The sequence below is a fragment of the Prionailurus bengalensis genome, chromosome B1 (genome assembly GCF_016509475.1).
Source record: "Prionailurus bengalensis isolate Pbe53 chromosome B1, Fcat_Pben_1.1_paternal_pri, whole genome shotgun sequence".
Classification (NCBI taxonomy): Eukaryota; Metazoa; Chordata; class Mammalia; order Carnivora; family Felidae; genus Prionailurus; species Prionailurus bengalensis.
The window spans coordinates 3,029,036-3,041,194 of record NC_057344.1 but is presented as its reverse complement, the minus strand read 5'-3'; the positions used below and the strand labels follow the sequence as shown (position 1 = coordinate 3,041,194).

The window sequence follows — 12,159 nt, the reverse complement described above, 5'->3', positions numbered from 1 at the left end:
GCATGTTTCAGTGGGGAGAGAACATGGAACCAAGAGTGGAGAAGGAGTTAAAATCCAGCAGAACCTCAGTAATGACACCTAACTTGAGGTTGCTGTTTACAAGCACTGCAAGAGTCCAGAAAGATTGGTAGAAGTAATTACAATGGTTGCTGAAATGTGACAGTGCAGGATATCTTGCCCAACTTGAAGTGCTCCTTCCCATTTTTGTTTCCATAAATACAAATTTGAGTCATAGTTTTAGTTTTTGAGATTTGGAGATCAGGTCATGCTAGTATATTCTAGTGATCCTTACGAAACTGGACTTGTGGAAGGCAGCCGGGGGGTTCACCCTGGGAATGCATTTTTAACACCAGTCACTTAAAAATACAAGCCCAACGGTTAATTTCCTCTGTTTGAAAATATGTCCCTTTCTGAGTAGAAGGAAAAAGATGGATAAATGCAGAACACTGAATCTGAGGGAATAAAAACCTCTATTTTTCAAGGTTTTTATGGTTGCTGTTTTTCACAGTCTTATCCCAAAATAAACAAAATTAAGTTTCAGTGCTATTATACAAATATATAGCTACATATATACCCACACATATAATTTTACAAGTGATCCTGAGTGGGGTCATATCTAACATGTGGGATGTTTATTCATTATTGTTTTCTTTTTCTTGCCTTCCTGTCCCCACATCACCCCCTGCTCCTCACGTTAACCTCTGTGCAAACTCCACCCAGCAGCTTAGATTAAGAACCTGTTATGTATGTTTCTCCGCTTCTCATGCTCACGTATGGACTCACATGCAAATATGTACATGCATATACACATATACAAGTCTACGTGGAGTTCTTAATAAAAAAAATGACTCTCTCTGATAGGAAGAAAATCGACTGTTCATGATTTAATGATTAATTTCAAATTTAAATTGGTTGGTTTCACTTCATAATCATGCAACCTTTCTTTCAAAGTAAGGTCTTTTTTAAACATGAAGTACAATTTAAGAACCAGAAAGTCTCCTATTTCATTCCTTTTGAATGTCCCTTCGAGTCATTGCTTTTCTTGGGAGTGAAGATCTGTGCACATCACAACCATCCAGGTTTGTAAAACTCCTCAGTGCTGTATCGCCCCACCGCACCCCTTTTCGTAAGTCTCGAGCTACATGGCCTTTGAGCACGCGCTTGGATGAAGCTTACGAGAATGGTGCCTTATTTAGGCACTGAATAAAACTAGAACAGAGTTTCTCATTCTTCTCTTTTCTCTCCCTTGTTTGTGTAGCCATACATTATTCTGCCCATTTTCTCCAGTACCCTGTGAAGAAATTATATCCTAAAGCCTATATGCAGGTAGTAGAAAGTGATGGCATCTGCCCACCTAACTTGTTTAAATAAACGGGTTATTCCTACCGATTCTTTCTAGAATTCAGAGAATGATCGAAAGTCAGGTCACGAGTTCCTCTTTCGCTTGCCACCCTTACTCATAGTCGATAATATGCCGGTAATTCTAGCAGTAATTTTTATGATCTTCAAAGAGTGACTGCATGGAGATAGGAGATGTGGGTCTCCTGTGCTTGACAACAGAGCTGACCCCTGGTAAGCATGCTTCCACAGGCTGGAGTGACCTCTCAGAGAGCAGTGCTGTTTGCCTTTCCTCCGTCAGGGTGTCCGTAACAGAAGATGAAAACAATCACCGAGCTGGTAGCATTTGCAGCGGAGAGATACTTGTGTGAGCGACAGACCTTTCTGATCCCTTGGGGTCCAGAATCCCTCCTCCTCCTACTTGACAGGAAGAGCTGGGAGCCAGGAGTGTCATCACAGAAGAGGACAGAACTCTCTGGGGGAGAAGGGGGGGAAGGTCCCCGCGGCATCCACCGCCCAGTGCTCTTAGCAGGGACACTGGTCTAAACGTTCATGCTGGCTTTTGCCCTGTGAACTCCCCGTGGTCCTTCCAGAAGGCCCCACACGTTTTTGTGAATTCCTCCGAATGAAAGTATCCGACGTCTATTGGGAGAATACTGCCCGGAAGGACCACACCGAAGCGTGACCTGTGATCACCTCAATTTATTTATCAGCCGCTCTGTACTTGAGGAGAAACAAGGAGATGGGGAAAAGCAGATGAGCAGGATGTGGGATTTTTATATGGAAATGAGTCAGGAAAGGTCTGGGGTCCGTAACCCCACGGTTGCAGGCTGGCGTTGTACAAAACCGTTACCTGCAGGCCTTAAAACTGAGCAGAAGCCGCAACGCGAGCTCGGATGTCCCGTGCTGCCGCTGCTGTGGGTGGACGGAGGCCCAAGGGCTTTGAGGAAGCCCGTAGCCGGCCCAGGTAGCCATCCTGGTTCAGAAGGCGTGCTGAAGGGGCAGCTCTTGTCAGACACAACTGTGCATCAGGGCTTGCCCGGGATTCCTAGTACAATGCGGGCTCCTACGTTCACATTCCAGACATCGTAATCCACCATGCCTGCGGTGCCCGCCAGAATTCTGGATTTCTCTCACCGCCTCGAGGTGGCACGTAGGTGACAGCGGGTACCCGAGTCAGCCCAGGCAGGCCCTGACAAGTGCGGGACTGACACATGGATTTCCAGGTAGAGGTAGGGCAGGTGGGCAGGGAGGCCACGCAGGAGCCCCCAGAGTCACGGAAGAAACAAGAGCAGAGAGAGAGACAGGAAGAAGAGAAAAACGTAAAAGAAGTCACGTGTTACCAACCCCTTTAACATTGTGACCAATTCTAGTACTCTTTGAAGAAATACGTCCAGAAGCCAGTGTGGAAGCAGTAGAAAATAATGACCCTTGCTTATCCAACATGCTAAAAACAAAAACAAAAACAAAAACGGGTTGCCTGTGACCCAAGAATGATTTAGGTCAAATTCTTTATGCCCTTTAAACATAATGATAGAGCTCATCTCCCTTTCGTCTTTTGTGGTAAACACTTGACACTATCAGCCTACCTTGCTTTAAGACATTATTAACGATCCTGCTCCACGCCCAAATGGGCGTGTGAAAATCTACTTTACAGGCAGAAGGCACTGCAGAAACAAGGCTGGCTTATTGTCGCACAGGTGCCATGAGCTAACGTGCGCTGCCACAGACAGCGTTAAGGTCAGGACTTGTGAATTGTGAGGCGGACGGGCGAAGCCTTTCTTTTCAAGGTTTTCCTACGAGCAGAGCCAGAGGGTCGTCTGTCTGTTCTGTGTGCGGACTCTTATGAATCATCCGTTTAATTTTTTTAATTTGTTTGATTTTTATTTTTTAAAATTTTATTTATTTGTGAGAAAGAGACAGAGTGTGAGCAGGGCAGGGGCAGAGAGAGAGAGAATCCGAAGCAGGCACCAGGCTCTGAGTTGTCAGCACAGAGCCCCCGACGCGGGGCTTGAACTCGTGAACTGTGAGATCGTGACCTGAGCCAAAGTCAGTTACTTAACCGACTGAGCCATCCGGGCTCCCCAGAATCATCCATTTTATAAACACAGCGTCCAGTTACAGTCTGTCCTTTTATTAACTTTATTCCTCATGAGGAATGGGACACAGTTTGTATAATAGTCGTTGTATTATTCCCCCAGAATAATCATTTGCTGGCTCTGTTTGTTGTAGAACTTTGAACCACCACTGTAAAGTAGCCATGATTTTATAGGCAACTGGACAGCTAGTAGATATCTCAAGCATATGGAGGTTGCCATTCAATTTTAGGGCGTTGTTTTTTTGGAAATGCTTTCAAAAGTGTCCTTTAAAATATTCCAGAAAAGCAAGATTCATTGCATGTAAATGTATCTGTCCTGCTTTGCTGCTAATACACTGCAATTTTTAAAAATTGGGGTGCCTGGGTGCCTCAGGCGGTTGAGCGTCCAACTTGGGCTCAGATCATGATCTCATGATTCATAGGTTTGGGTCCCATGTCAGGCTCTCCGCTGTCAGTGTAGAGCCTGCTTCAGATTCCGTGTCTCCCTCTCTCTACCCCTCCCATGCTCATGCTCTCCCTCTCAAAAGTAAACATTAAGAAAAATTGCGAAAGGCAAAGAATGTTTTCTGGTGTGTGTGTGTGTGTGTGTGTGTGTGTGTGTGTGCGCGCGCGCGCACACGCACATGCATGCGTGCATGTTAGTTTCTGAGATTTAATGACTTTTTTGTTTTTTAATTTTTTGATGTTTATTTATTTATTTTGAGAGAGAGAGAGAGAGAGAGGAGTAGGGGCAGAGAGAGAGGAGAGAAAATCCCAAGCAGGCTCCACATTGTCAGGGCAGAGCCAGACTTGGGGCTTGAACCCACCAACTGTGAGATCATGACCTGAGCCGAGATCAAGAGTCTGACACTCAACTGACTGCACCCCTTTTTAAAATGTTTTTATAAGTTTATTTATTTATTTTGAGAGAGAGAGAGAGAGCAAGCAAAAGTGGGGTAGGGGCAGAGAGAGAGAGAGAGGGAAAGAGTTAATGACCTTTCTTAAGATCAGAAAGGAAAACTAGTCAAAATGTAATGGGTATGGATGCCGTGCAGTTGGAAACTTGGACCCGTGGGCACGGGCGCACCCCCACGGTGGGAGGGACGAAGGCAGGCGAGGGCTTAGGCGTGAACCCTGGTGAATAATTTAACATAACCAATTTACTTAATTTCTTGGCTTATTCCCTCATCTGTCAAATGGGATTGTGACTGCTGTTTCCAACCCTTTCGAAGGCTGTGGAAAGAGCCTTGGGAGGTAAAAGGTACTCAGAACATGCATCCCTTTCCTTTGACTGGAACTTGTAGAAAAACAGTTAAGCAGAACTTTGCTTGTGTCAAGTGTACGTTAATATAATGTGCACGTGGACATCGTCAAAGCCATTCGCTTCAGTCATTCACTGGTAGCGAGTTACTGAGTTCTTTGCTTGACGGGCCAAATGATGAGCAGTGTATTTATATCCCTGCGTCAGAAAACGCATTGTCACGTTACATTTCGAGGAAGAAGCAATTGGGACAGAATCGACACATACTCAAAGCTTCAACAAAATCCATTAATGCCACTTTTTCTTTGTATGGCGAGGGCTCGTTCGGGAGGGGGAAAATGCTCGAAGCAGTGCTCTGAAGTAGTCTGTGTAGGTTTCCTTCAAAGTCAGTTGGCTGCCGGTCCTCACACACTGGTTTTAGTTCACTCTAAAGGGCTTTTCCTACTGAGTCATGTCACCCGCCGTGCACTGCCCTCCGTTCTCCCTGCTGCCATCTTGTTGCACAGTTCCTGTTTATGGTGCATTTTGGGCGAGTTGGTCGTCAGATCTGTTATAATTCTAGCACGCAGTTACCCTCCTATGTAGTGTCCCTTCAAAAATATTGTAATGCAGAGCAGTACAATAACTGTACGTTGTGCAGCTTAGTATTTCTGTCCATTATTTTGTGAAAATGAATGAATGAATGAATGAATGATGGAATAAAGTTAGTACTAACCAGCAGTTATGACTTCAACATAGTGTTTATTTTGCAGTTCAGTTTTGTATGTAAAGAATTCTGCATTTATATTTGTATGCTTTGGTTTCCTCTGATGCTTTTCTCTTTGTTCCCTGCAAATTTTATGTGGGAAAAAGTTTGCTTACCATCATACATTTTATTGTGAATATTATTACTTAATATATTGCCCTCACATCATCTAAAATATTAAATCCTGTTATTTTTAAAGTTCTTTTTTAAGTTACTTTGAGAGAGACAGAGAGAACAGGGCAGGGGCAGAGAGAGAGAGAGAGAGAGAATGAGAGAGAGATTGAGAGCGAATCCCAAGCAGGCTGCACGCTGTCAGCGCAGAGTCCAAATCAGGGCTTAATCTCACAACTGTGAGATCATGACCGGAGCCGAAACCAAGAGTCAGACACTTGACCACTGAGCCTCCAAGGCACCCTTTCCCTATTACGTTTATTTGCTGCGGTGCAGCGAGCATATTGTTTAGTGATCATTGGAAAGCATTTGACAAAATGCAAAAATAGAGTTAAATGGTTTGTCAGGGATCTTCCCACTAATCCATTTCTTTGGCAAAGTGTCTTTTGGGGGGCTTCTTGTGTTAATCTTGTCCCTGCAAAACCAACAAGCTAGTGTACGTACCCATCGTATATAGGGCGTACTCATGCCATCGCTGCTGTGTTACAAAAGAGGTCGTGAACACGGCCTTAGAACATGAGTGTACGTGGGGGGATTTAGAGACAGAGGGGCAGAGCACATGACGGCTGTGGGGCACATGATGCCGCCCGGCTTTCGGCAGAGCCGTGCCCCGCACAGGAATGGAAGGATGTCGTGACAGTTGGCACCTGTTGTTTACGGTAGTAGGCACACAGTAGTTTTCAGGAGATTAGTTAGAATATTTAAGAAAAAAATTCTTGGGAAAAATAGTGCCATATATATGTCTTTTCACTTAGCCTCTTCTTCTGTTCATTGTTTTATTTTTTTCCTTTGGAAATCTTAACTATGATGGTCTTCCATTTTTTACCCAGTGTAACCAAACTCTGGGGTTAAGCACACAGATTTGCAAAGGGCAAAACCTGCTTATTTTGCCAACTCTGAAACCAACTGCAAGTTCAGAGTTCCCAAAATGACGCTCCGTTCTGATAACTTGATAGAAGGACCGGACAAACGTTGAAAGCTGTTGTGCCCACAGTCACATGCATTACAGAAAGGATCCAGGTTAGGCAGAGGAAGACACAAAGGGTGTCATCCTCTCCCCATGGGGCCATGAATGGTGTCACCTCCTCCTAGCCACACTGTGGGGCAATACGCACAGTCCTGCCAACCTGGGAAGCTCACTGGGGTCTTTGTGTCCAGAGATCTGATTGGTGTTTCATTAGAGAAGCATCATGCGTGGAATCATTGCCCTCGTGGTTCAACTCAGTCTCCAGCTGCCCTTTCCTTGTCGGCTAGACTGAAATCCTTTTGGTCCAGGGGCACAGCATGGACAACAAAACACTCCTAGCACTCGAGGAGTTCCAAGGGTTGGGGCGCCTGTGTGGCTCAGTCAATTAAGCGTCCACTTCTTGATTTCAGCTCAGGTCATGATCTCATGTTTTGTGGGATTGAGCCCGTGTTTAGCTCTGCACTGACAGTGCAGAGTCTGCTTGGGATTCTCTCTCTCTCAATCTCTCTCTCTCTCTCTCTCTCTCTCTCTCTCTCTCTCAAAATAAATAAATAAACTTAAAGAAATTCCAAGCGTTCACAGGTTACCTCTTAGGAGCTAGACCTCTCTTAGAAACCACATTTCTAACTACCCATTTTTCAGTAGTGGCTCAGCTTTCTTGCTTGCAATCTGGTACCTATTGAATCACATTTGGCTATATACTAATGAAGAAATATTATCACTCATTATTTATTTTAAAAACTCACTCCTTACTTGTATGTCATGTATTTGACTTAATGAGTGAGGGTATAAGGTGTAAGGTACATCACTCAAATTTATGCAGTGACTGGAAATGTTATTCCAAAGATCATTTTGGGGGGACTGAGCATCATCAGTGATGATTTAAGATTTTTAATTAATGGTCTAAGTCATCACTGTAATGCTCCAAACCTAACTTAGAGAGTTGTGTATAAGCAGTGGCAGAGTCTTTCTTATGTCTTTGAATTCATAACCATCACACTGTCATCTTCTTCCCCTGCTCCCATTTTCCTTATCTTTTCAAACGTATATTCTAAAAATAAAGAGAAATCTGAGAGAGCAAAGAAACTCTTGTAATGACATGATCATAATCACTTGACTTTATATAGCACTTTTTAGCGCCTTTTAGCATAGGCTAATTGTAGCCATCTCCAAAGTGGCTGACTGACGTGCAAATGTGAAAAATGCACGGATGTATGGAATGCAGTTTTACAGAATCAGATCCAGTGAGGTCTTAGTTTGCAGTATGTGCGTATGGACTTGGGCGCATGTGTGCGTGTCCACGAAAGTTGAAGGATGACTGCCCAAATCTAACTAGAACACGAAATACAGTAAGGGGAAGGGGGAGGCTAGAGATAGACGGAAGACAGGCTTCATTTAACAGTCCACTGGTTTTCCAACGAAGTGAAATAAACTTCAGACATCAAGGGATTATTCAGGTTTGTAGACTTACAGGTCATCTGATAAATAGTTAACAATATCTGTCTCTACAGAAAAACGGGATCAGATACGCAAAAGTGTATTGGTTGTTTACGTTAATGGATGGTTGGATTCACTTGAATAATTTTCCAGGTCTGATGATGTCTGGGGATATTTTATATGTACGACTGCACACATATTTTTTCTGTAAGCCAGCAGAGTTCCATGGTTAATGTATTTTTTTCTGCGCACGCAGGTGTGACTCTGGACTCGGACTCTTGCCTTGACCCAGGAATCCCTGTGAATGGGCATCGGCACGGCAGTCATTTTGGCATCAAGTCTACGGTGACTTTCAGCTGTGACCCGGGGTACACACTGAGCGATGATGAGCCCCTGGTCTGTGAGAGGAACCATCAGTGGAACCACGCCCTGCCCAGCTGTGACGGTAGGTGGAGCTCAAGGGAGCCGTAAACCCTACAGAAATGTGGACACTGTCGATATCTCAGTTGTTTGGGTGGAATGTGTTGTATTGTACAGGGCGGTATGATACGAAAAGTTGTACACCTTAGAAACAATTCCGTTCAATACTTGAAGTTTATCTAGCACATTTTTTTTTCTATGAGGTAAGGCATCTGTCTAGAAATGAGAAATAAAAAAAAAAATTATGGACCGGTCTTCAACTTTATCAGCAGACACGGAAACTTACAGAGCTCAGTTATGCACACACTCTTACACGAGGCATTTGTTGAAGACAGCACGAAGGGAGGCTAGTGAGCGCGTGTGCTCCACATCATCAGGCCCAGTCTTCCTCCGAACTGAGTCCAAGCATTGAGCCACCACTCTGAGGTCTACACAGCTCCTCTAAGCTCTCAGCACTCTCCCTGGGACCACCGGGAAGCACCTTCCCAGAAGACCCCCAAGTGGTTTCCCAGGTGGCCACTCCCCCTTCCCTGCACGTATCTGCCCTTGGAAGTCTCCAAACAAATACCTTGACAATGGCTCCATGCAGGGCATACACAAATATGGTACTTGTGGCCATTCGCAAAGACACTAAGGGATTTGTCCTTTGGCCATGAATAGAACAACATTATCACATTATCTCTATAAAAAAGAACATATTTTTCCCATTCACAACAGTTTTTCACCAATGTTGTAATGTGGTTGTATTTGTGGCTTAGAGAGAACCATAACAGAAATGAATTTACCTATAGAAAATACCACACTTCATAACAAACTATTATAAAAAGTTTCATGGAAGGCGAGAACAGAATAACTTTCTTAGTACCAGGAATGTTATTTCCTATTAGTACCAGGAATGTTATTTCCTATTATCCAGAAGATCCTCATGCATGCAGTAATATAAGAAAACGGCATAAATTATAAATATTACAAAGAACAGACTGTCAAGTTTGGGCAGTAAGTGCTAATAGATGACCATGTTCAGGATAAACATAGATCTGTGGATTTCCACAAAGGATACAGTTAGTAGAAGTATAATATCTGTATACTCTAAAACCTTCAGGAGCATATTTAACAGGAAACATGGAGACTTACCTTAAAATAATTTAGAAGTTTACAGTAGAATACAAAAAGAATATCCTCATACAGGGAAATACCTAATACATTTCTGGACGGTAGGGATGAAATTTAAATATACAAATTTTTTACAAATAAAGTTTTACGATCAATACAATCTAATTAAAATGAATGAAAATGAAAAATAGGTGAAAATGAAAATATGAAACCAGTACAGAAATACACAAATAGATTATATGCCTGTATAACAACTTAATTTGCTAAAATTACTCCAAATCCATGAGGGATGACATTTCATAAATGATGTTGTTCAAATTGTGAATCCAGACACAATAAATGGAAAACATTGACAGATTTCACTACATACAAATTAAAATTTCTATTGAAAAAAAAGTTAAAGGAAAAGGTCAGACTACAGAAAATAATTGGTCTGTCCATGTAATGTGATTCGAGATACTTTTATCACCCAAACGGATGGAAGAAAAACAGTGACATACACAAAACAACAGGTCCACGAAGAAAACACATACATAGGCTTTTCAGAGAAGGAGACAGAACACTTCAAAATATGTCCACTCTGACATGGACTCAGGAAAATGCAAAAAAAAAATTTTTTTTTCTACCCTGTTGATTTGCAAAAAAGTAGAAAGGTCAAATTACTCTCCATCATCATGGGATTAGGGAGATGCACATTCATTCTGTCCTGTTGCTAGGAAACTGAAATGATACCCCCTTTCTGGAGAAAAGAGCAAGTCTCAGGACAATGCACGTTGTGTACGTGAACATATCCATGCATGTACTTACAGACACATTTACGGTATATACGTAGAAACTGGCTGAAAATAGACATTCTAAAACGGTAACCCTAATGCTCTCATTTTGGGAGATTGGCAGGCTGTAGGGAGAGGGAGAGAGTCTTTCAGTTTTTATCTCCACATTTTTTTGGTGTTATATGAATTTGTATTAGGTCTTATTTTTGTAATTGAAACCGTAATGATGAAGAAAATAAATAAAATTTACCCATGTAATTACTAAACAGTGTCAGAGGATGCTAGCTACTGAACTAATAATTTTTTTTAATCTGAGGTATCATAAATAGTATGCAAAAGTATTTACTATATTTATAGTAGGATTTTGTATTGGCAAGAATTATAACAAGGGCACAAAGTATGATAAAGGTCTCACACCTAAAATACTTAGTTGTTACTCATGCATAACTAAGCCTCAATCAAAATATTTATTAAACCATTTAATCCAAAATCTGCAGTAAGCAAATCATAGAAGTAATTTTATTGGAAGAGTTATTTACCTGATATGCAAACACGTGGCTCTATTGGGAGCCACTGTGCAAATTTAATAATAATTGTTATTTCTTTTTATTTTTTTGACCAGAGCTGAGTGGGACTTAGGAAGGGAGCACATAGAAGTTGCTCTCTTTTTTCCATTTTCCTTCGGGATGAATGAGTTGAGCAACTGCCAACGCGCGGCCTCAAGTTGTAACTGCAGACTTTTCAGGCAGCGCGGGGAAGATGGAAAAGTTGAGGTCTCTGTGCTTTAAACACACAATCAGTTGGGGCGCCTGGGTGGCTTAGTCAGTTAAGCGGCCGACTTCAGCTCAGGTCATGATCTCACGGTCCATGAGTTCTAGCCCCGCGTCGAGCTCTGTGCTGACAGATCAGAGCCTGGAGCCTGCTTTAGATTCTGTGTCTCCCTCTCTCTGACCCTCCCCCGTTCATGCTCTGTCTCTCCCTGTCTCAAAAATAAATAAACATTAAAAAAAAATTTTTAAAAATACACAATCAGTTGTGTTGATGAAAGTGCCCAGCTCTTCACAGGAAAATACACAGCAGTCGTCTAACTAACTAGACTCTGGATCTGGTAGAAAAGGCCGCCATAAGGTACTAGTGAGAGTAGGCACGTATCCAGACCCACCTGAGATGGGTAATTCTGATTTTAAGTTGGATTCTTCTCAAGAGAGGACAACGACACTCTCCATGTATTCCTGATTGAACAGTGGTAGTAACTTAGTTCGTTTAAATATTTTAGTATCTGACCAAGATGACTTTCTCCTCTGCCCAGTAGACAACCCAGGCACGTCTGTCCTCGTCCCCTCAACCAAGCCCATGCAGTAGTCACCCCCCCCCCACTCCCACGTCCCTTCGTGTTGCGTTCCCCGAATCCACCCCTCCTCCAAGACCAGGATGCACTCAACCAAATCACGCCAGGTCACCAGCATTAACTTTTCTAACATCCGTTTCTCCTTGTGTGCAGTGCCATAGACTTTAACTTTAAAACGTATAATCCCAGGTAGCCGGATACACTCTGTGGTAACCCACGCAGCCTGCTATAACAAAATAAAACCAGACACGGTGGCTTCTCTACAGCGGGCATGTGTTTCTCACTGTTCCGGAGGATGGGGTCCAAGTTCAAGAGACAACACGATCCAGTTCTTGTGAGGCCCCCCTTCTAGGCTGCACATGGCTGTGTTCTCCCCGTGTCATCTCAGGGAGGAGGGGGCGAGGGAGCTCTGTGGGGCCCCTTCTATAAAGGCCATAATCAGCTGTTGTGACATACCCACACCTGAAGGCCCTGACTTCTCAACGCCATCACGTTGGCCATTAGGGAGT

General features: G+C 43.1%; 1 protein-coding gene across 2 annotated transcripts in view; it reads left to right on the top strand.

The window, feature by feature from the left end:
• Positions 1 to 12,159, top strand: part of CSMD1 (CUB and Sushi multiple domains 1) — a 2,022,422-nt gene that overhangs the window by 1,636,436 nt on the left and 373,827 nt on the right. For both annotated transcript variants that reach the window (XM_043557450.1, XM_043557440.1), the window contains exon 18: positions 8,253 to 8,441. In XM_043557450.1, coding sequence (XP_043413385.1) covers positions 8,253 to 8,441 — 189 coding nt within the window. The remainder of the gene's footprint in view (positions 1 to 8,252; positions 8,442 to 12,159) is intronic.